The sequence below is a fragment of the Maudiozyma barnettii genome (assembly GCF_903064755.1).
Source record: "Maudiozyma barnettii strain CLIB 1767 genome assembly, contig: KABA2_02, whole genome shotgun sequence".
Taxonomy (NCBI): Eukaryota; Fungi; Ascomycota; class Saccharomycetes; order Saccharomycetales; family Saccharomycetaceae; genus Maudiozyma; species Maudiozyma barnettii.
In genome coordinates, this window is record NW_024545239.1 from 1,024,609 (window position 1) to 1,046,586 (window position 21,978).

Consider the following 21,978-nt stretch of genomic DNA (forward strand, 5'->3'; position numbering starts at 1 on the left):
ATATACTGCACAATGTAGTATTCGTTCCCCCTACATTGGGTTTATTGGAGCTACATAGTCCAACGTTACTATGCACAAAAGATGAGCAGTTTAACAACAGCAACTCTGTTTAACAACTATAAGTTGATTTTGTAATATAATAAAATTTGTTCAGTTAAATAGAAGATGTCTAATATTAAATTTTCCAATCATTTTCCCTATTTATACTTAAAATATACATTTATAAATTTATAATAGTTAGTTGGTTAACAAAATAAGGGTATAACAAATATATAACATATTTTCTTTTTTTTTCAAAATATTAGACTTCGTGGCCAAGCTGGTTAAGGCGTGCGACTGTTAATCGCAAGATCGTGAGTTCAATCCTCACCGAGGTCGATTATTTTTTGCTTTCTAAGCAAGTGATCGATAAATCATAATTTCGTTATTTGAAATGTAATGAAAAGTTTGCAAAGAAAAGGTAATTCTATAATCACACTTAATACTTTTTCCTCAAGTCAGATCAATTCTCATTCTATTCCAGCATTTAAAAAAAAATAGAAACTAAATTATATAAGTTTATTGTTTCCTTTATGGCTGAAAATGAATGGTCACCCACTAGCTATTTTTATGTACTATTACAAATTACTTTTCCAAACGGCCAGCAACTTTTACTCGAAATATCTCTCTTTTTTTGGAATCCAACGAAGTTAAATTGCATTGGAATATATATTTTTGTTCTGTTTAAAACCTTTGGATGGTGTCTTTTTCAATAAGATAAATAAAGTAATGATTGAAAATAATTGCAACACATTACTCATTAAATAAAATAGATTAACCATCCCCCTTGCTTAAACGTCATATTTTACATAATTAATATTATAAACAAAAATTAATATCCGTTACAACCGTATTATAAACCAATATCTTCTTATTAAGTGAACGGCTTAAAACACAACAAAATAATGAACCAAGAATCTTCGAGACCCTGTTTTCTGTCATGCCAGGCTTCCGTTATCTAGCCATCCCACACAGCCGTTATACCGTCATCGGGACTTGAATATAGTTTAATTGACTAAACTTATCGTAATACTAACATCAATGAGCATGTAATCAGGCGATAGTTGAACTACCCCAGAAATTAGCATATTCTTAATGTGATTCATATTGAAGCTTTTATTATTAATATATTGTGTGGTAGAAATTTAATACCAAGTATTTATTACATACAGTCGTGGGGGTTTAGAAGTAATGGGACTGAGAGTGATGCGCGTGGGATGAACAGCAAATCATCTCTTCACTTAATAACTGTGAACCTGTAATAAAAATACGAAAGGGCGAAAACAAAAAAAGAAGTTGATGTAAAAATTTCCTACTTTTTTACAGTGCAATTCTAGAAAAACCTACACACACGTACACAAATTATACTAACATTAAGGATTGGTAAGATGATTTTCTGTCCAACTCTTTTTATTGTAAGTAAGCCAAAAAAAAGAAAAAAAAGAAACGCCTGACCATCTTTTTCTTCTTCTTCTTCTTCTCGAGAGCCACCAATAGTGAAAGAGGAAGCAAAATTATATGTGAATTTGACGTAGTCAAGCTTTTATTTTTCTTAATAGATTAAGTGAAAAACTGAAAACGTAAATTATCTTACTATGAAAAACGTATTAATTAATATTTCAGAAACCCTTGGAGCGAAAAAAAAATAAGATTCTAAAAGGATTACATTTTTCAATTGTATTTCTCTATTCTGTTATTCTTCTAGGTAACAAAGATATGAAAATGCGTACAAAACAAAAGTAGATTTTTTTTTTCATTAAATACATATTAAATAAGTGGGATAAAAATTGATAAAACAGAGTAAAGTCAGAACAACAAGAACAAGCATTACAAATATAGTAAACAAAATGAGATATGAAAATAGACTCGTTGTCGAAAAAATTAAAAATGTTGTTATTCTTCTGACAATCAATTTCTTTCTTATTCTTTTGAGGAAGGGGGGGGAGGGAAGAAGATATGGTCCTCTTTCTCTTTCTGTCGTCATAGACCGATGTTTCAATATATATATATATATCTTACGTACACGCTATTTTGAGGGGAGAGAGAGAGAGACTGTCAATAAAATTGAAGATAGATTTAGACGGAAACAGTTACATTGATCCGTTCCACCCATCTGCTTTTAATTTTCTTAATTGATTTTTTTTTGACACTCTCTACTCAATACTGATAACATTTGTTAATAGGTCAAGAATTAGTGATACATTTTTCTGGTCATTCACCTCAAATAAGAAGTATTCAATTAAAATCAAGATAGAACAAATTAATAATCTTATATATATATATATATATATANATATATATATATATATATATAAGGAAGATAAATTGGTAAATACGGTATGACTATCTTGTTGTTTAATACATCTAATGATTTAATTATTATTACATTATCTATTTAAATCTCATCTGTATTGCGACAACCAAACACCCCATTATAAAAAATAAAAGAATCAATAATAGAATACTTTATTTTACCCATTATTTCCCATTATATTTATTTACGTATTGCAAAAAATATTGATACTGATTAATCAACTGTAAATAATAACCAACAACCGTACCAAGACGAAATATACGTAATTATATTAATTAAGAGTACAAACAATACTCTTCGCATCGCTTCCTTATACCTTTTATGGATAGATAGATAAATAGAAAACAAAAGAGTTCTTACTATTGGAAAACATTAATACAACGCCTCTTTCAAAGAAGAAAATCTATACTTATTAATTAATCCATAAATTTATAGGGTAGAAGAACAACAACAAATTATACCTCCGCCGCGTCCTCACTTCTAACGACTAGAGAGTGTAAAATATATCAATATATATATCAATATATTATTTCTGCGTGGTGTTCTTCACAATCATAAAATCACAATCATAATTTCAAGAACTAGAAGATTATCACTGCTTTAATATCTCGCACGAGCAAAAAAATAGAGAACAAAGAGAACAAAGGAAATAATATTTTGAAAAATACAGGCAGAAAGCACACAATACAGATATTATTTTTTTACTATCCGCGAAGTGAAGGAAAAAAAATAATAATTGCAGAGGGTAAAATTAGATTAAATTAGTAATAAAAAGAGAGTCCTTTTTTGGCACATAGATATATAAAAGCTAAGTTCCACATTTATTAACAATTTATTTAGTTATTAGCCATTATCTTCATTTATTACATCAAACTAAAGATAACTAATACAAATTATTAACATCCATCCATACTACTAGTATAAGCTAAAACACTTATTACAAAAGAAAAATCCTCTTTTATTTATTTATTTTTTTCAAGAAATATCCAACCTCATCTATAAGATAGATTGATTGATATCTTTTATTAAGATTAATTTGATTTCACTCACATACACACACACACGTGTAAGTGTGCAATTTATATTTGCTTTTTCTTTTCTTTGGTTTATATTAAATATATTCCTATAAGCTCATCTCATTTACTAAACTGGTATCGGTTTCTTCTTCCTGAGTAATATAACAATCATACAAATTCATAGCGAGAACAGAAACAGCAATAACAATTAAAAATATAAGATAAGATGTCATCCACAACTAAAGCTGATGTTTCTAGAAAGAATACCTTTTCTTCTAAGGTGAAGAAATTGTTTGGTTCAAAACAAGCTTCTACCTCCACCAACACAACCGTATCCCCAACTCCAGTTGGAACTAATACTAAGATTCACAATATTTATGGTTCTAAGAATGCTAATAGGTCTGTCGATGACTATAATAATGCAAAGAGTGTTAATTCTAATTCACCAACATATTCTCATTCATCAGATTTTTCTTTATCCAAAAAAATTGATAGATCTTCAAAGGGTTCATCTTCAAGGTCATCACTAGATAGAGATTCAATAGGATCTGATATTTCAAATCAAAACTTGGTTACAGGCACTGCTAATAATGGAATCAATCCATTATCTCCAATGAGATCCTTACAAACTTCTACTGTTACTGCTTCATCAATTACTCATTCTCATGGTGAAAAATATTTACCTCATATTATTACTAACTCAACTAATAATACTGCTGCAACAACGGAAAAAAATAAAAGAGAAATCAATAATAATGGCTTACCTCTTACACCTGCTGCAAATTCCAACTCAACAAATGCAACTGCCACTCCAGGTAATAATTGTAAAAGATTTATTATTCTAGAAAATGGAATGCATGAGCATCATTTAAAAGCTGCAAAGAGACAAGAAAAATTGACCTCCATGCTGAAAAATATAATAAGTTCACAAAAGACTAGAGGCGATGCTATATCTGCTGTACCTGATTTAATGTCGATAAGTAATGCTCCACCAACACCTTTGAGTAGTGTCCCCACCGGTGCTTCTACAATGACCGCTGGCATGAGAAATATGGATCCTCCAACATTGATGTCTGGCTTATTAAAGAGATTAGAGAGTAAAGATAACATAGCGAGAACCGGTAGTAACTCTACGTTGCCGTTGGATAACAATTCATTGACACCTACCACTAACATCGCATGCGAGAAAGGATCTTTGAGGTCAACTTCAAATGAATTATCTGTATCACAATCGAACAATAATAGCTCTTCGAAATCTAAAATGTGTGAAAGATTCGCTGATAAATATGGTAAATGTATGGAAGTTGCCGGTAGAGGTGCTTTTGGTACTGTCAGAATTTGCCATAAGAAATCCTCAAACAAACAAGAAGGTGAAACATTATTTGCAGTGAAAGAATTCTTAAAGAAAAACAATGAATCGGCTGAAAGATACAAAAAGAGGTTAACTGCCGAATATTGTATTTCTTCTTCATTACATCATACAAATATTGTTGGTACCATTGATTTATTGAAAGATGCTAAAGGTGATTTCTTACAAGTTATGGAATATTGTTCAGGTGGTGATTTATTCAGTTTGATTGTCGCAGCTGGTAAAATAGAATACTTAGAGGCTGATTGTTTTTTCAAACAATTAATCAAAGGTGTCGCATACATGCATGAAATGGGTGTATGCCACAGAGATTTAAAGCCAGAAAATTTATTGCTTACCTCTGATGGTGTTATAAAGATTACAGATTTTGGTAATAGTGAATGTTTCAAGATGGCTTGGGAAAGAGATATACATTTAAGTGGTGGTGTCTGTGGTTCCAGTCCATATATTGCTCCAGAAGAATATGTTCAAGAAGAATTCGACCCAAGGGCTATTGATATTTGGTCATGTGGTGTTATCTATATGGCCATGAGAACCGGTCGTCAACTATGGAGTATTGCCATGAAGGAAGACCCATTCTATTCCAAGTATTTGAAAGGTCGTAAGGAAAAAGGTGGTTATAAGCCAGTGGAACAATTGAAAAGAGCTAGATGCAGAAATGTTATCTACTCAATGTTGGATCCTAGCCCATCTAGAAGAATTACAAGTAAACAAATCCTAAACAGTGAATGGGGTCGGGAAATTAAATGTTGTCATGACAGTCATGCAATTAAGGTTTAACATATTCTTTTTTTGTTTTCTGCCAATCATCTCACGGACAATATACTCACACAATAACCCAGTACACACTTGTAATATTTTTTCTACACCTAATTTTGCATTTCCAATTCTTTATATTCCAAGTCATTCTTCATATCCATACCTTTGCATTTCTACGTTTTTTTGCGATTTATCAGAACATCTTCTGATATTATAATACCATTTATCAACTGTTAATTACAGCATGATAAGGTTACAAATTTTTTTCTTTTTTTTTTTAATATTCATCAATTGTTGCATACGTACATATTTTATTATATTCGTTGTATATTGTAACTTTCACAATTATTTCTATATCAATTTTGGCTTCACTTTCTATATATTTAGAAAGGAGTTATATAATATTGAAAAGGAATATTGGCTAGGAATTGTACTTAAATTTAATTCTTAATCATATAGTCTATTGATAGATGTTGTATCTGCAAACTCATATATTGAGAATAAGGATATTTTTGAATCTAAACACACTACGTTGATATATTCTTGATTCATTTTGAACCTCATATACACAGATGTTGGGAAGAAAGAACTGAACTTTCATAATAACAGGGTATCGATTGAATTGAAATGAAAACAAAAAAGGATTTAATTAAAAGTACATAAGACGTTACATGTTTTATAATTATAGAAAAGTGTTAGTATATGATGTAATGGTATTCAAGGTTACCAAACTCATTGGTTGTATGCAGGATCATTTAAGACCAAGGGCACAAATATCTAGAGTAGCCATCTGTTGCAGCAAGTCCTCTATCTTAGTATCCAGTTGACCATTTGCATATTCATCTCTTGATTGTTGGTCTAAATATTGTTGAATTTGTGCCAATCTTGTATAACCTTCTGTACAGAAACGTAATTGAATCTTGACAAGAGCTTCAAAACTTGGATCGTAGTATGGAACTCTTAAAGCTACTAACTGAGGTAATTCTGTCTTCAATTGAGAATTCAAATGTTCAAAGATATCCTTTGATAATTGTAATTCCTTTTCAGCTCTGGGTACCTTTGAAGCATCCTTTGAAGGTTTATCAATTAAACGACGCACTTTTGCCTTTGCAGCATCAAAATCTTGTTTCTTATGAGCTCTTTTCTTAATTGCTTCATCAATTTCTTTAAAATATGAAGAAAATTTAGAAATTGGATCTAAAACAGTCTCTCTGAATGGACCATCCAATTGTTTAACTGTCTCCGAATCGAAATCTTGAACACATTGTAAATAATAATTACCAACGTTATAACCACCACCACTAATATATTTAGAGTCATCATATAAACTTGAAATGACTTCAGCAATGGTAACTTGAGATGCAGTGACAGCTCTTAAAGAATCTAAGTAACCTTTGGCCTCCTTTTGTAATTCCTCACCTGCCCTTTGCAAGACTCTGTAACGACGTTCTTCTATATCATACTCCTTATCTATTGTCTTGTCAATGTTCTTGACTATGACAGTATTCCCTGCACGGTTTATGGCTTTTTTGAACCCTTCCCAACTCATATTTAATTATAATATTGTTCTTTAGAAAACTAGCAAAAAGGTTACACCTAAAATATCAACACAACCTACGAATAACAGTTAAAGCGGTAGCAATAAAAAAAAGTACTAGCTAAACTTTTGTAAATGTCTCTATTACAATTAATAGTTTGTAAGATGATCAATATCGATATCCCTATATTTATATTCTTTTAAAAGTTGGAATCCCTTTATAAAATATCTTGTATATCTCTCTCTCTTTACTTCTAATCTTTCGAAAATTTCGTCCTCATTTTCCCTTACACACATATATATATTAAGTAATTTTTCAATAACTATAAAACATTCACTATCTGCGTTTATTATTTCGCTGTGTTAATTCCGTAGTATGCTTTTTTTTTTTTGCCATGGTATGCTTTTCTTTGTCCCTGAGAATTGATATTTACTAACTGATGGGAAAAAGGATTAATTAATGTTATTGAATGTTGGATTATAAAATATTTAAAAGTAACAGATTTGTTTCATATAATGAATATTTTTTTTTGATGAGTAGCAAAAAGAATACTTAGCAAGAGAAGATATACATATATATATATCTATGAGTTATTTGTGTTGAGCTATATACGACCTTCGTGTTTTAGAACTTGAGCAGCAGTGTCGTCAACAGCTTGTTTCAAACTTCTAAACTTGAACCCTAACAATTCTCTAGATTTAGAGTTATCGTAAGTAATATCCTTTGAAGGCTTACCCTCAGCAGTTTGATCAGGTTCACCGACAGGGATTTTACCCTTCAATACAGGGAAATCATTGTTCAAATAGTTTAGAATATCTTGAGAATTGTAATTAGCTTCGGATAGAAGTAATCTTTTCCCAATCAACTCATCTTTTTGCATGGCTAAAACATGTGCTTTAGCAACATCTTTGACATGAATAAATTTGGCAAGAGAAGGAGAAATCTTGCCATCCACTGGAGTATGAATCAACTTATTAATCACTTCTGATGATACATTCAATTTTGATTTCACAGAAGAATCAAACATCTGTGGGCCAAAGACAAAGACAGGCATCACTGTAGATGCTTTAATGTTCAATGTATCTTTATTTTTCTCTAAGAATTCCCAGAAATATTCTTCAGCAAATTTCTTTGAACCGAAATAAGCATCAATTGGTGAAACTTGAGCAGATTCCCATGTATAAGTATTCCATGAATCTTCATTAGCAAAAGCCTTTGGGTCCAGTGATTCAGAAAATGTTGATATAGCAGCAACACTTGAAGTCATCACAATACGTTCCACTGTATTAGCAGCGTATTTCTTAATGGATTCAAGTATACCCTTTGTACCATTGACAGCTGGAATTAAAATATCCCTTTCGGTATTTTCTACTTCAAAAGTAACTGGAGAGGCAGCATGAATCACATATTTAATTTGAGATCCATATTGTTTAAAAGCAGGATCAAAAGCATCTAATTTAGACATATCACCGGTGACTACCGTAGTCAAATTAGGGTTATTAAAATTCTTTGATAATTCATTAGCTTTTGCTTCAGTTCTTGCAGATGCAATTACTTTATAGTCTTGTTCTAACAATTGATCAACAATATGTTGAGCAATGAAACCTGTAGCCCCTGATACGAAAACCGACATTCTTAATTGAGTAAATAATATTATTAATAATAATAGTAGTAATAATATATATATAGGTATATATGTTACTTTCTTTTATAATAACAATAAAAAAGAGGATTATATAAAAAATATAATGATCAACTTAATTTACAAATAATTTGAACTAAGGAAATCAACTCACCTTTTATAAATAAATGAAAAAAACAATAATATTTTAAATGATTGAATTGATTACAAACAATATGCTCAAAAAGTATTCTTCATGTACACAGGTATTGGAACAACCCATTACCCCTATTTACTCCATGGAATAAGAATAATTCATATGTTCAGTGCCATCTGCAAATAAACAATGAATTAAATATAATTTTAAAATAGAGATGTTTCTTAAATTTGCTTTTGCCATTACATAATCACAAGAAATATGGTTCAACTGTCTTTACAAATATTTATTCCTATTTGATCGAACTGTGGGGGGAGGCTGCTTCCTTTTTGTAGAGACGGAACTTGTTTCGGGCTAGTCTTCCGTGTATCCCGCCTCGTCTCTCTTTAGTATAATCTGTTAAGTCAGCTAACTTTTCTGTGTAAGTGCATGCATATATATGTTTTGAAGTGTATTTATTGTATTCTTCTGTCTTTGTGACGTTAACTTCATCTTTTAATTATTATTATTATTACTATTACTATTACTATTATAACTGATGAATACCATCAACATAATACAAAACATATACAGACTACATTTAGTTAATTAGTAGAACTATTGATATCGTCATTACGTAAGATTAGTAGAGGATTGGGAAGAACTAGATCTTATCTTACCATTTTTTAATTTAATTTAATATCTATAACAATTAGCTAATGCTCATAGTAATTGTAGAATATTTTCAAACAGTTTATGCAAAGTAATAGCACAAACAAAGGGAGCACACATTTTTAATGGAACATATGTCTCTTAATTTTATTTATTGTTTTCTCGCTGTGTGAGGTTGGCTGTTTTTCTGTCCTTTTTTGGCTCTCCTTTAGATATTACACATGCGAAAAGTGAAAAAAATAATAAGGAAACGTAATACGTAAGCGATAATTAGATTCTAAAGTAATAAATAGAACTAGGAAAAATAAAGGGCTCTCAACCTATACATAATGTACGACAATCTCTTAATCAATAGCATAAACTTTTTTTTTCTTATTTATTATATATATTTTTATTTTTGATAGGTTACAAATTTATCAAAACCGATTGAATTATCATAATAAAACAAATATCCCCTGAAAACAATAAAATAATGAAATCTTCTTTCCTGACAAAGGCTTTACTATTACTTAGTGTTACAGCTGTCCTTGGTGTTACAGCTTCCGATTACGAAGAAAATGTTATTACTCCAGAGAGTCTAGATACTCAAGTTGGTAATATTACTGATTTCCCAAGAGATTCAAATACATTGGATGTCGATTTACATCCTGAATTATCTGGTAATTTATTATTCCAAATATGTTATAAGGTTACAATGGCTTTTGTAGCCCTGTTACGTCTATATCTAAAAGTATTGAATAATTTAGTTGATAGAATGGATGCAATCCCAAGTTGTACTCATTCTTTTAGTACTATGTATAAACGTTTCTTCACTAGATTGAATTGTAAGAGTGAACAATATGCTTTTAGTAACTCAGGTAAATTTTGGGATGTTGTCTTTGCAGGTGAAACTAAAGAATATGAATGTGCAGGTGATAACCAATGGGAAGAAATTGAAAAAGTTTTAACTATTGCGTTCAATGAAAATGATCAATTCTCTAAAGTTACATCTTTTTGTTTAAATTTGAAGTATGATGAAGAATGGTCTGCTTTAGTTAGATTACAAGTCTCTGCTGAAAAGACTTATGATGATCTATGGAACATTCCATGTGATGGCGATATATTATCTTACACTTATAATAAAGAAGAAGATCAATGGACTAATGCTCTTGCTAAGATTTTATGAATAAATATACTTTAGCATAATATAATTTATTTATAATTTGATCCTTTTATTTTCATTTCTGTGGTACATTCTGATATCTTGCAAAATTATGAAATATATATTTGCTTCAATTCATGTATTTTGACTAATTTGTATATCAATTACATATAAATCAATTAAATCTATTTTTTTACTTGTTTAGAGATTGTGGATCTTTTGTAATCGAATCTCTATATTACTTTTTTCTCAAAAGGGAGCGACTGCGATACTATAAGCAACCATTATCACACAATATAACTCAAAAAAATATGTACATGTCGATTAATTTACATGAATTGAAATAACGTTCATCATAACAACAAACGATATTATTTATCATACAACGAGATCTCTTATTTACATTGAATCAGTGAATACAAAGAAAGATAAAGAGAAAAAATAAAATATACAAAGTTATGCATTAAAAAGAATCGAAACTTTGAAAACTAGAACCGATTCAAATAAACATTAACACATCTTTTCTTCTTCTTCTTCTTCTAACTTATTTATTTTTATTTTACAACAAAGAAGTATTCATATTTTCATTGGGTATAGAATAGCATAGCTGTTTCACTGTAGATATAGATATATATTGCGGAACGATCGATGAATCATATTCACAGATGCGATCATTCATCAAGGCACATCGAAAGTCAAGTTCTCTAGGAAGAAGTAAAACAAATGAAACAGTAACAAATAGTAATACGTCCCAATATTCAACAAAACCATCACTCACTAATAATGATACTGTCAACACAACAAAAGTATCTTATGATAGAAGAGCCTCCGATATAATTCCAAGAATCTCTTTAAATGGGGGAGAAAGTGAAAATGAGACTTTGGATTTTGTCCCTACAACACCACACAAATCGAATAGTAGTCAAGAACAAGGTTCTCCTTCCATTTCATCCCCAAATTTTGAATCATTTCATAAACTTGCATCAAAAACTAAATTGACCTCAAAGCTATTTAATAAAAATTCAACAGCAAGCATACCACAAGGTCTACAACAACAAGAACAACCATTTATGACAAGTAATAGTACATCGGCATCGTCTTCTCCAACGAGAAAGGCTAAAGGTACGTTCGAAGTATTACCAACCATCAAGGGAACAATTACTCATTCTTGGGGTGATCATCATAGCTCTTCGCCAATTATTAATTTGAATAATTCATTTGATAACCAAGATCCTGTTAACGAAAGACGAATTTCTTCAGACTCCTGGGACCCAACTTTTGTAACATCTCCAACCACTAATTATTTTTTCGAAAAAGAACAAGAACAAGATGATGAAAACAAAAGTTCGAATAAGAGCGTACACACCATCAAGAAAACTGAAACCTATAATATAGAGCTAGACCCAGCCTTTAAAGTATCAAGACCAATACATTTTCCCAATAATACTCATGTTGAATCATATGTATCATTGAACGATTTACACACTAATGAGACCGTAGATGTTAATAGGGTTATTTTAAAACCTGGCAAGAACCAAAGTGTAGATACCCTTCAATCAACCGATAGTGAACGGTATGGAAACATTTCTCGAAACAAAATTAAAAACAAGAATCGGAAGATTAAAATTCATTCTAGTGGAGACTTATTAACGTTACAAAAGGGAAGTAAAAGTTTAGAAACCCCTTCTCTATCAATTCCATCACTTCCAAAATTTGAGATACAAGAATCCACACCTAAAAAAATTCCTGAAAATAATAATAGTGATATAGAGGATGATCATTCTAAAGTAAGTAAAGATACAAACCACCTCACTTTTGGTAGTGACTCTGACTCCGACGAATCAAAGTTCTCATTTGAATATTCGACCATTAATGGTAGGACATCATCGGTTAAATATTATAAAACACCAGGGGAAACCAATGAAGAAGAAGTAGAACAAGATCGAGAAAAACCCAGTATTTACTTAGATGACTTCTACGCTGAGGATGGATTAGATGATGACATGAACTACATAGACGAGAGTTACGATCATATCAGTGACTATAACAATAATAACGACCTTGGAATAGATAGTGTAAAACTTCAAAATAAACAAACAGGAAATGTAAAAAAATATGATGATCTATTTGAGTTATCCGATGAACAAGATGAACCCATGGATGATGACTATCCTGAGCAGGATTCGGTGGTACCTTTACAAAAAGATATAATTGTGGGGTCGCATAAATTGATTAAGCTGGAGGACTCTACCTCAGATAATGCATATGTTAGGAATAGTAATAATCTTACTGACCTTAATAAAACAAAAAAATTAGTCACCAAATATAATGACCTATTTGACATTTCTGATGGAGAACTGAGCTCAATAAATTCCCATGAGAACGAAGTCATAAAGGAACCAATATCTGCGCCTGCCAACAAGAATGGAAAACCCAAACTTATCATGAAATATAACGATCTTTTTGATCTTTCTGATAGTGATGAAGATAGATCTAATCAAATATACTCAGATAATCTAAGTAATAGTATCCCATATTATAAAAAAGAAGATGATTTAAAAGAGGGACCTGAAAAATTAGTTAATAACCGGTCAAAATTGAATAATTCCAAATTACCTTTCCTTGCGGTAGATCTACTGAATCCACAAAATCATAAATTACCAGTCTTGAATGAAAACACACAATTTATCGACTTTATGTCTCCACCACGTCTCGATCATTTACATACATCCTCACCAAATAAAAGCAAAATTCCGAATATATTACTATCTCCGATGGATAGTGACACTGGAACCGAATTAACTGTCGACCTAAGAACTCCAAAAGAGCACCTACTAAAACTTTCACCTGTGTCCCTCACTCCAAACGAGAATAGTCCCGTTCACTCTCATCTGCCCCCACCAGCTAGGTCCCAGTCCTTAAAATTCCACGATTTAAATAGTGACATGGACTCAGAAATTCCTGGGCTAACCAGTAATTTATTTTTTATTGATGAGGCAGAAGAGGATGAATATAATACTAATTTAAAGAACCATAATACTGAAACTACGAATACTAGCGAAATTGAAGGTGAGGAGAGTTATAGTGATTATTTGGATGAAATCAACACAGTTCCTGAAGATTTTGAATTTTCTGATGGTGACGAGTACCAATTAGAAACACTTTCTGAAAAACATTTTAGTAAAGGACTTCCATTTTCATCAAGAAAATCTCCACTAGGAACTAGAGAGTCCTTTAGAAGGACGCATAGTTACCACAATAAACCACTGGGTATATCAAGGGAAAATACCCCAATGAAGAATACGCTGGAATTAGATAATAAAACAGTGACATTCTTCAATTCCTCATGGGAGGCTGCAAGTAATAATATAGAACCTTCTAGGGAATCTTCTATAAAGAGAAGTATCAACAGCCTTTCACCTAATCCAATAATACATGAAACTAATGAAGAAAACACCTCTACATATTATGCACCCTCCCCTTCATATGTTAGGAGTAGTACATATTCGCTGAGCCCAATCCAAGAGGCTGCTTCTAATACTTCTGCACCTGCTTCACCAAAAGTGAAACAACATAATACATAAGTACAAGTTGTCTATCATTCGCATATGCTTGTTTTGCATGAAACAATTATAAATTGTAATTTTGATGTCTTAATTTCAATCAAAAGAGTTTCCTTATTTCTAGATATAAATAAAAGTGTAAATTTTATAATTTAAATCATACAAATTTAAATCGGCAACCGATATTGCTCAACATAGACAGTATACCAACTTAGATGTGTTTTAAAGATTTATGACAACCACAAGTTTTCATTAGAGAAAAGATATATTTACTTTTCTAAGTAGTAAATTTTATATAAATATACTATTTATAATTTATGAAGTGTCTATTTTATTTTTGATGTTACTCTCATTGTCCTGTTAAATTTCTTTAAGTAACGTTCACGTTGCTCATTTTCTTGAGAGGTGTGATGCATATTCTTTTTACCACTTTCATTCACATTCAGTGGTTCTGTTTCTGACACCAATTTGTAGATAATATCTTTTGCTTCAGATGCCGTATTTTCACACATATCAAGGATCGCATTATAATCCTTATTTTTTGTTATTCGCGTACTTTTTAATTTCCTTTTCCTTTTAGATGTGTCATTCGCAGATTCTTCAACATCATTTAATACAATAACATCAACCTCTTTACCATTTTTATACTCCTTAATTATTTCAAAACTGATGTCATTCTCTTCTTTCTTTTCTTTTAGTGAGAACGACACATCAACAGGAATATTACTCCTTTTAATTAATTCAATTTCTTCTATCTCTTCAACAGCCTCCATATCTGTTTCGGTTGAATTATATGAGGCTTTTGAAAATTGAGAATTCGTGTAAGATGTTACAGAGGACGACTGATGGCTACCATTATTTGATAAACTTCGTCTGGGAGATAGACTATTAAAATTTTTAATAGGTACCGTTTTACTGTCGAGAACGTCTTCTGGCATCAATATATTTTCGCTTGAGTGCATATTTCCAACATCTTTATAAGATACCGGCTTACTGAATGACTGAATCGAAGATAGGGGTCTACTACCGTTACATACTTTAGGTTTCGGCGAAGATGATATAATCCTTTCAGAGATAAATACTATACTATCTTGTGTGTTCTTGTGAGGCGGAGTAATTTTAATAATAGGCGACTCCACTATTACTGAAGTTTGGTTTCTGAATTGAGATCTTACTGGGATTTCCAATTCTGTCGTACTCTCTTTTTGTGGAGTTGATGCAGCGTCAACTGATGCTTGAGGAGTTGTCAGGCTATCAAATGTGGTAAACTCAATATTATGAATACTTTGAGTTCTTCTATGTGCATGCCCCGATTTATGAACAGGTGAGTTATTCGCTGATTGATTGTGGATTAATCGTTGTCGTCTATTTTCAAATTCTGGATCTGACGGCTTCTGAGCAACCTTTAGGAAGTCCATAGTTTCATCGGTTGGATTAACTTGACGTCTTTCAGCCACTTGATTATTTGTCTCATTGAATGGAAATTTAAACGCAAGATTCAATTTACCTTCAACTCTTCTCGGGTATTTATCTGTGTTAAAGGTGTCTTGCTCTTCATTGGAAAGAGGTTCAAAGTTTTCAAAAAATTTCAATGAGCCATTTGTACTTGGGACTTTTGGTGTTTGGTAATCTTCATCATCTAAGCATGGTATGACTATACTCTTGGATGGAGTCGCAAGAATTTCTAACGCATCACTTGTAGGTCTTGAATAACTCTGTTGCAAGGATTTTGTATGTGGACTTGTAATATCATTATTGATTGATGTTGAAGATTTGAATTGGGTATCCTTTGCTGGAAGAGGTGGTTGTTTAGGAGGTTTCGAATTTGATCTTATATTTTTGTTTTGAACTTTCAAGTTCACGTTAGCTTCTTCATCGATGCCGAGGAATAAGTCTGTATCTTTTACAGTTTTATTTCCCACATCAATTGATATATTATTGGTTGCATATGGCAGAGAATCGTCACCGATAAGTGAATCAGTAACAAAATCAGATTCTTTGCTGTCCTCATGTATCGATTCTGATATTTCGGATTCTGATATTGTCTCTTCTGAGTCAGTATTAAACGTACTATAACCTTGGCCATTATAAATTAAGCTCCTTCTATGGTAATTTTTGTCTTTATTATGAGGTGATAAATATGGAGGTAGATTAATCTCCAATGGTACTGAAACTTTATATTTATTTAATGGAGATTCTGAGGTTAAAAACAAATCATGTTTCTTTGTAATTTTTGTGTATCTCCCTGGCTGCCGTATATTAAGCGGTGATATGGTGCTAACAGTTTCGTTAAAAGTGGATAATGATATGTCTTCATTTGATTTAGCCTGTTCTTCTTCATTATATATCTTTACAGTTTCTGCAATTATTGACTGTAGTGATTTAGATTTCTGGTGAAATGGAGTCCATTCATGGGTCTCCGGTGATATGTTTGATTTATTGATAGCGTCGACGTCTCTATAGGGATTATAAATATTATGCATTGATTTTGTTTTCCTATGACCACGGATGCTATCTTTATTATTACTATTATTATTGTTGGAATCCTCCTTTGATCTGTGGGTTCTATGATACTTCCATATACTTTCAGGTACATCTATCATCACTTTTGTTTGTAAGTCTACTAAGTTCAATCTATCCTTCAACGGAATTTTATTTACCTTTTTAATTGGTGATTTGGGATCTCTATGATAATTTGGAAATGTTGTTAGAGGGTCGGAGTATATACTTGTCAATTCTCCGTCGTCAAATTTTGCATTTTCAATAGGTTCTTTAGGAAACACAATTTTTTGTGGGGAGTTTGATATTGATATATAAGAACAATCATCGTTAACCAAATTTGGGTCTGGAATGGAAAATCGAACTTGAGACCTGTTGTTATTTATTTTTGAAGTAATTTTGTAAGGGACACGATTATCAATAGGGGGTAACGAAAGGTCCGAACGTGTAGTAAGGTTAAAGTTACTAATTTTAGATCTCATATTAATCGGTGACTTTTCTGATAAATTATGTCCTGAGTTTAAGTTTTCATCGTTATCATATTGATCTGATCGAGTATGATTCAATTTCGAAAAACTTTGTGTGCTCAACATTCTATGGAGTCCTCTCTTTTTGTTTTCAAATTTTGTTTTCTTATTAGGATATATAACAAAAATTTGTTTCTCTCAATAGAATATATACATATATATTTAATGCAATTCTCGAAGTGCTAATGCCGGTTTGGTTATCGTGTTGTTCCTTGAATGAATCAGTTATTTGATGTTTATGTAGATCATAAGGTTCGTTTTATTGACATTTCGAGATGGGAAATAATTTTCGAGATGTGTTGACACTTTGCCGAAAAGGGAAATCAATGTTCGGGTAACAAAAATATTTATGTTCTCTCTTTATTAATTACTATAAATCTAATGGTATATCACCCATAAGAGGAAACAGCTATACGTACATAGATTAAATTTCTGTGAATAGATATGTATATACACTAAATAGCAGTAATAGAAATGAAATAGATAAAATAAGGTTATAATGATCTTTATTAAGCTTTGAACTCCTCATCGTCAGCTTCTTCGTCATCGTCGTTATCATCATCACCTTGATCCTTTGTTTCGGTAGATGAGTCTGTTTTCTTTTCAGCATTATCCAATTCCCTTGCAGCTTTTTTATAATCTATTATTTTCCCCCTAGTTCTTCTACCACTAGTGATAATATTTGTTGTATCAATTTCAGTCAAATCGTCTTCTTCTTCTTCTAGCTCATTACCCATCAATCTGTCCAATTTTTCATCATCGAATTCCGAATCAGAGTCATCCTCTGAGGTTTTCTTTTCATTAGTAGAGCCTGATTTGGATAATTCTTCACCCTCTTTACCCTGGACTGAAGTTTTATTCTTCTTCTGTTGCTTCAGGTCCTTTTCCTCTTGAGCTATTTCATTATCGTAATCGTCGTAATTTCTTCTTCTACGTTTCTTCTTACTTTGGTCTACAACTTTACTTGCTTCTGACATAGTGTTATTATTGGTATATTATGTCCCTTTTTCTAATGGTAACTACAGTTCCTATACTTCTTTTATAATTTAATCAATCGATATAAATGAGTATTCTTTGCTTTCATCTATTAAGTTTGCTTAATTTTGACCTTAAAAATGGATTATATTTTCAATATTTAAAATTTCAGAGCGTGAAAAATTGAATTACTCTGCGAATATTGAGCTAACCGGAGGGGATAAAGACTACTTTGAAAATTTTATGAAATAAAATGAACCAGTATAACAGAACAGCTAGTGTTGCAATCAATAGATTTTCAAATAAACTGTTTTATAGATAGTGAATTACAACAGTTTAAATTTACTGTACATTATATTTTATTTTTGAGAAATTTCTTTGATAATTGTAACCTGAAGTAAAGAGCGGTTAAAAAGCATAAGCCTTACACAATTTAAAAACAATATGTCACATGTATCAGTCAAGCACAACAGTAGGTTGTCAGACCTAGTAGGATATAAATTAAGGGTTCTTACTGAAGATGGAAGAGTATATATCGGGGAGTTGATGGCATTTGATAAACATATGAATGTAATTTTGAGTGATTGTGTGGAAGAAAGGATACCTAAACAAGAACAGTTGAAATTGAGACAAAACAAAACTATTGATGAAGTTAAAGTTGAGAAAAGAACATTAGGTTTAGTGATCTTAAGAGGTGAACATATTTTGACTACAGTAGTACAGGATAAACCACTCATATCGAAGAGAGAGCGTTTAGTCAAGGAAAAGCAACAACAAAAGGTATTAAAGAAACAACAAAACAAAAATAAGAAAGGCTCAAATGATGGTAAAATTAGTAAGCCAAATGAATCTAAATATAAAGGAAAGACCAGTAGTGGCATTCCTGTACAAGCGAAAAAGTTTCAACCTCCACCAGGTTTTAAAGCTAAATAAATATATATATATATATATGAAAACAAAAAAATTTGAAATCTCAACTTAAATTAAACATCTATTATTTAGTTTATTTAAGCTGTTTTCTTGAGTTTCCACAAATGACTATCAAATTTTGTTCACAACACCTTAATAGATGTTATTTTCAGTATGTATAATGCTTCTGAATTCAGTTATTTTACTAATTTAGACAACTTATAGTTATATAAGGTTTAAATACTGATTGTGCGTCATGGCAAGCACACTGTTCTTAATGTAGATATAAATATACACATTATAAGATGGGTCGCTATACACGACGCGAACGGTATTTATCGATAATCACGAAAGTGAAATATTTTTAGAGTTCTTCGAACAAGAAAGTCATCATCCGCTATATAACAAAAGTCGTTGTTAGTTAGCTGAAACAATAACTTGTCATACTATCAATAACTTTGTTCTAACCGATATTTAATTATGTGGCTATCTGAATCCCAAAGTATGTATCCTCAATATCTAAATTCAACATAAACATTGAGGCAGCAATTTTGACAGCTGTCATAATGAATGTATCCTCATTTAAAGCTTCGTTTTACTAACCTATCGACGTTGAATGATTTTTCTCCAAGATAATAAATCATTTAATATCTATTTTACTTGAAGAGTTTGGTGTTGCATTCACATTCGGTGGATTTCTTTTCTTCATATTAGGTATAATAACATTCTTTGATCGTGCTTTACTGGCTCTTGGTAACCTTTTATTTTTGATTGGCGTCATATTAATTATTGGTTCCCAAAAGACTGTTGTATTTTTCACAAGGCCAAATAAGAGACGTGGGTCGATCTTTTTCCTGTTCGGTATATTTCTAATTCTAATCAAATGGACATTTCTCGGGTTTATAATTGAATCACTTGGTATTGTGGGTCTATTCGGTGATTTCTTTGGTGTTATTGTCCAATTCTTAAGATCCATGCCTATTATTGGACCAATCCTATCACATCCTGTAATCGCCCCAGTTATCGATAAACTTGCAGGTGTAAGAGTTTTGCCAGTGTAAATGTATTATCCAATATGAGCATATTTGATTATCTATATACATTATAAGGGACTATTCTATATGTATATGTACAAAAACATAACAACATATCAATGTACATAATATTTACATGCTCAAAGTTGTATAAAGAATATATAATAATTAATTAATTAAAACAAATAGATACACAGTTTCTCATTCTTAACGTTTTTGATTATTATCAGTAAATTTAGAAAACAGTTTCTTTGACAAATTTCATTAAAGCTTCATCGTTACCATATTGGGTTGAAATCTGGACACCGTATGGTTTCCCTTTTGAAAAGGGAACAGATATAGCTGGTAGCCCTGCCAAGGACATGGGTATAGTAAAAATATCATTCATGTATTCCTGTAATGGATTACTCTTGGGAGTCTGTACCATATAATTTATTGGGGGAGGTGGATTTAAATTTGTCGGGCAAAGAATTATGTCTATATCATGTTCAGGTTCATTCTTTGTTAAAACGTTTTTGAACCTAAATATTTTGTCAAACTGATTAATTATTTGAACTCTCAGCTGTTGTGCTTTTATAAAATTATTCCTGTATCCATCTGAACATAAATTGTAGTTACCTAATATAATTCTATTTTTAACCTCTTGACCAAAATTTGATCTAGATTCATTGTAGAAATTAGCATTTACTATATCTGGGGTTGTACTGTTCCCCTTACCATACCTTATCCCATCATATCTTGAAAGATTTGACGCCGCTTCAGCAGGTGCTAAAGTGTAATATACTGATAAGGAATCTTTGATTGATGGTAGTGATATTGGATATATTTCGTAATCTTTCGTCAATAGAGTTTGAATATACGTCATAAATGATTCTTTGATTTCTGGTGCCAGCTCAGATTGGACAAACTCTTTTGGAATACCTATTTTAGGTTTTGATCTCTCTTCATTTTTTTTGTTCTGATCTATTAGTGATTTTCTCAAGTCTATACTCAGAGACGTTGGGTCTCGAGGATCGTGTTGATCTATGATGTGGAAGATCTTAGAAACGGTATCAATATTGTTTGCAAATATGCCAACAGTATCTAATGATTGAGCGAATGCAACAACACCCCATCTAGATATTCTACCATACGATGGTTTAAACCCATATATTGCTGAATAAGCAGCTGGTAACCTTACAGAACCACCTGTATCTGTTCCTAGAGAAAAATCTGCTATACCAGAGGCTACTGCGGCAGCAGACCCCGAAGATGATCCCCCAACACACCAATCTTTATTCAATGGATTCTTTGTTGGGCCGAAAGTGGTGTGTAACCCAAGTGAACCCATTCCAAATTCATCGAGATTCGTCTTCCCTATTATTAGAGCACCACTCTTTTTCAATAATGATACAACAGTAGAATCAAATGGAGAAGAGTAATTCTTAAGTATATCAGATGCGCATGTTGTGGGAAAATCTTTAGTTGCAATATTATCCTTTATTGCGCCAACCTTAATGGATGACTGGGTATTTTCAACGGTAGCATCAGGTGGATTCTTGATATATGAAGTAAAAATATTAAATTCTTTTTGAATCGTTGGAATTTTAGTGATAATTGATTTTACGGACATATTGTTGATATCATCGAGTTTGGTTCTTTTCAAACTGGATGTACTTGTTGTAACAGTTTGTTTTTATATAACATTTAGATGAAGTATGTCTTAGCTCCCTTTTTTTTGCATTTTTTTTCTTTCTTGAGATGTTAATAGATTTACGCTTGGTCAATACGTAAAATATCTAGAGGTAGTAAAGGATTGAAAAATTAGAATCACTTCAACTGATGAAGGGATAAAATGAGATCACTGTTGACTACATTATAATACAC

General features: G+C 31.5%; 10 protein-coding genes and 1 non-coding gene across 11 annotated transcripts; 6 read left to right on the forward strand and 5 right to left on the reverse strand.

Annotated features, from left to right (window-relative positions):
- Positions 1–304: 304 nt before the first annotated feature.
- Positions 305–378, forward strand: KABA2_02S09834. Its single transcript has one exon. It is a non-coding gene; the product is annotated as a tRNA-Asn (tRNA).
- Positions 379–3,595: 3,217 nt separating this feature from the next.
- SAT4 (serine/threonine protein kinase SAT4) lies at positions 3,596–5,518 on the forward strand (the record flags this gene model as incomplete). The annotated part of the gene is made up of 1 exon (XM_041549122.1): positions 3,596–5,518. One exon carries the CDS (start codon positions 3,596–3,598, stop codon positions 5,516–5,518), a length of 1,923 nt encoding a protein of 640 aa, XP_041405056.1.
- Positions 5,519–6,248: 730 nt separating this feature from the next.
- Positions 6,249–7,046, reverse strand: RVS161 (amphiphysin-like protein RVS161; the record flags this gene model as incomplete). Its single annotated transcript, XM_041549123.1, has 1 exon — positions 6,249–7,046. The coding sequence occupies one exon, from the start codon at positions 7,044–7,046 to the stop codon at positions 6,249–6,251; it is 798 nt and encodes a 265-aa protein (XP_041405057.1).
- A 593-nt stretch (positions 7,047–7,639) lies between these two features.
- Positions 7,640–8,668, reverse strand: KABA2_02S09900 (SDR family oxidoreductase; the record flags this gene model as incomplete). The annotated part of the gene is made up of 1 exon (XM_041549124.1): positions 7,640–8,668. One exon carries the CDS (start codon positions 8,666–8,668, stop codon positions 7,640–7,642), a length of 1,029 nt encoding a protein of 342 aa, XP_041405058.1.
- Positions 8,669–9,936: 1,268 nt separating this feature from the next.
- On the forward strand, positions 9,937–10,629 carry KABA2_02S09922 (uncharacterized protein; the record flags this gene model as incomplete). The annotated part of the gene is made up of 1 exon (XM_041549125.1): positions 9,937–10,629. The coding sequence occupies one exon, from the start codon at positions 9,937–9,939 to the stop codon at positions 10,627–10,629; it is 693 nt and encodes a 230-aa protein (XP_041405059.1).
- A 641-nt stretch (positions 10,630–11,270) lies between these two features.
- Positions 11,271–14,189, forward strand: ZRG8 (Zrg8p; the record flags this gene model as incomplete). The annotated part of the gene is made up of 1 exon (XM_041549126.1): positions 11,271–14,189. The coding sequence occupies one exon, from the start codon at positions 11,271–11,273 to the stop codon at positions 14,187–14,189; it is 2,919 nt and encodes a 972-aa protein (XP_041405060.1).
- Positions 14,190–14,494: 305 nt separating this feature from the next.
- FIR1 (Fir1p) lies at positions 14,495–17,260 on the reverse strand (the record flags this gene model as incomplete). The annotated part of the gene is made up of 1 exon (XM_041549127.1): positions 14,495–17,260. The coding sequence occupies one exon, from the start codon at positions 17,258–17,260 to the stop codon at positions 14,495–14,497; it is 2,766 nt and encodes a 921-aa protein (XP_041405061.1).
- Positions 17,261–17,703: 443 nt separating this feature from the next.
- CHZ1 (Chz1p) lies at positions 17,704–18,171 on the reverse strand (the record flags this gene model as incomplete). The annotated part of the gene is made up of 1 exon (XM_041549128.1): positions 17,704–18,171. The coding sequence occupies one exon, from the start codon at positions 18,169–18,171 to the stop codon at positions 17,704–17,706; it is 468 nt and encodes a 155-aa protein (XP_041405062.1).
- Positions 18,172–18,613: 442 nt separating this feature from the next.
- On the forward strand, positions 18,614–19,102 carry SMB1 (mRNA splicing protein SMB1; the record flags this gene model as incomplete). Its single annotated transcript, XM_041549129.1, has 1 exon — positions 18,614–19,102. The coding sequence occupies one exon, from the start codon at positions 18,614–18,616 to the stop codon at positions 19,100–19,102; it is 489 nt and encodes a 162-aa protein (XP_041405063.1).
- Positions 19,103–19,558: 456 nt separating this feature from the next.
- Positions 19,559–20,139, forward strand: GOT1 (Got1p; the record flags this gene model as incomplete). The annotated part of the gene is made up of 2 exons (XM_041549130.1): positions 19,559–19,580; positions 19,745–20,139. 2 exons carry the CDS (start codon positions 19,559–19,561, stop codon positions 20,137–20,139), a joined length of 417 nt encoding a protein of 138 aa, XP_041405064.1.
- Positions 20,140–20,347: 208 nt separating this feature from the next.
- HER2 (glutamyl-tRNA(Gln) amidotransferase subunit HER2) lies at positions 20,348–21,724 on the reverse strand (the record flags this gene model as incomplete). The annotated part of the gene is made up of 1 exon (XM_041549131.1): positions 20,348–21,724. The coding sequence occupies one exon, from the start codon at positions 21,722–21,724 to the stop codon at positions 20,348–20,350; it is 1,377 nt and encodes a 458-aa protein (XP_041405065.1).
- Between the last annotated feature and the right edge of the window lie 254 nt (positions 21,725–21,978).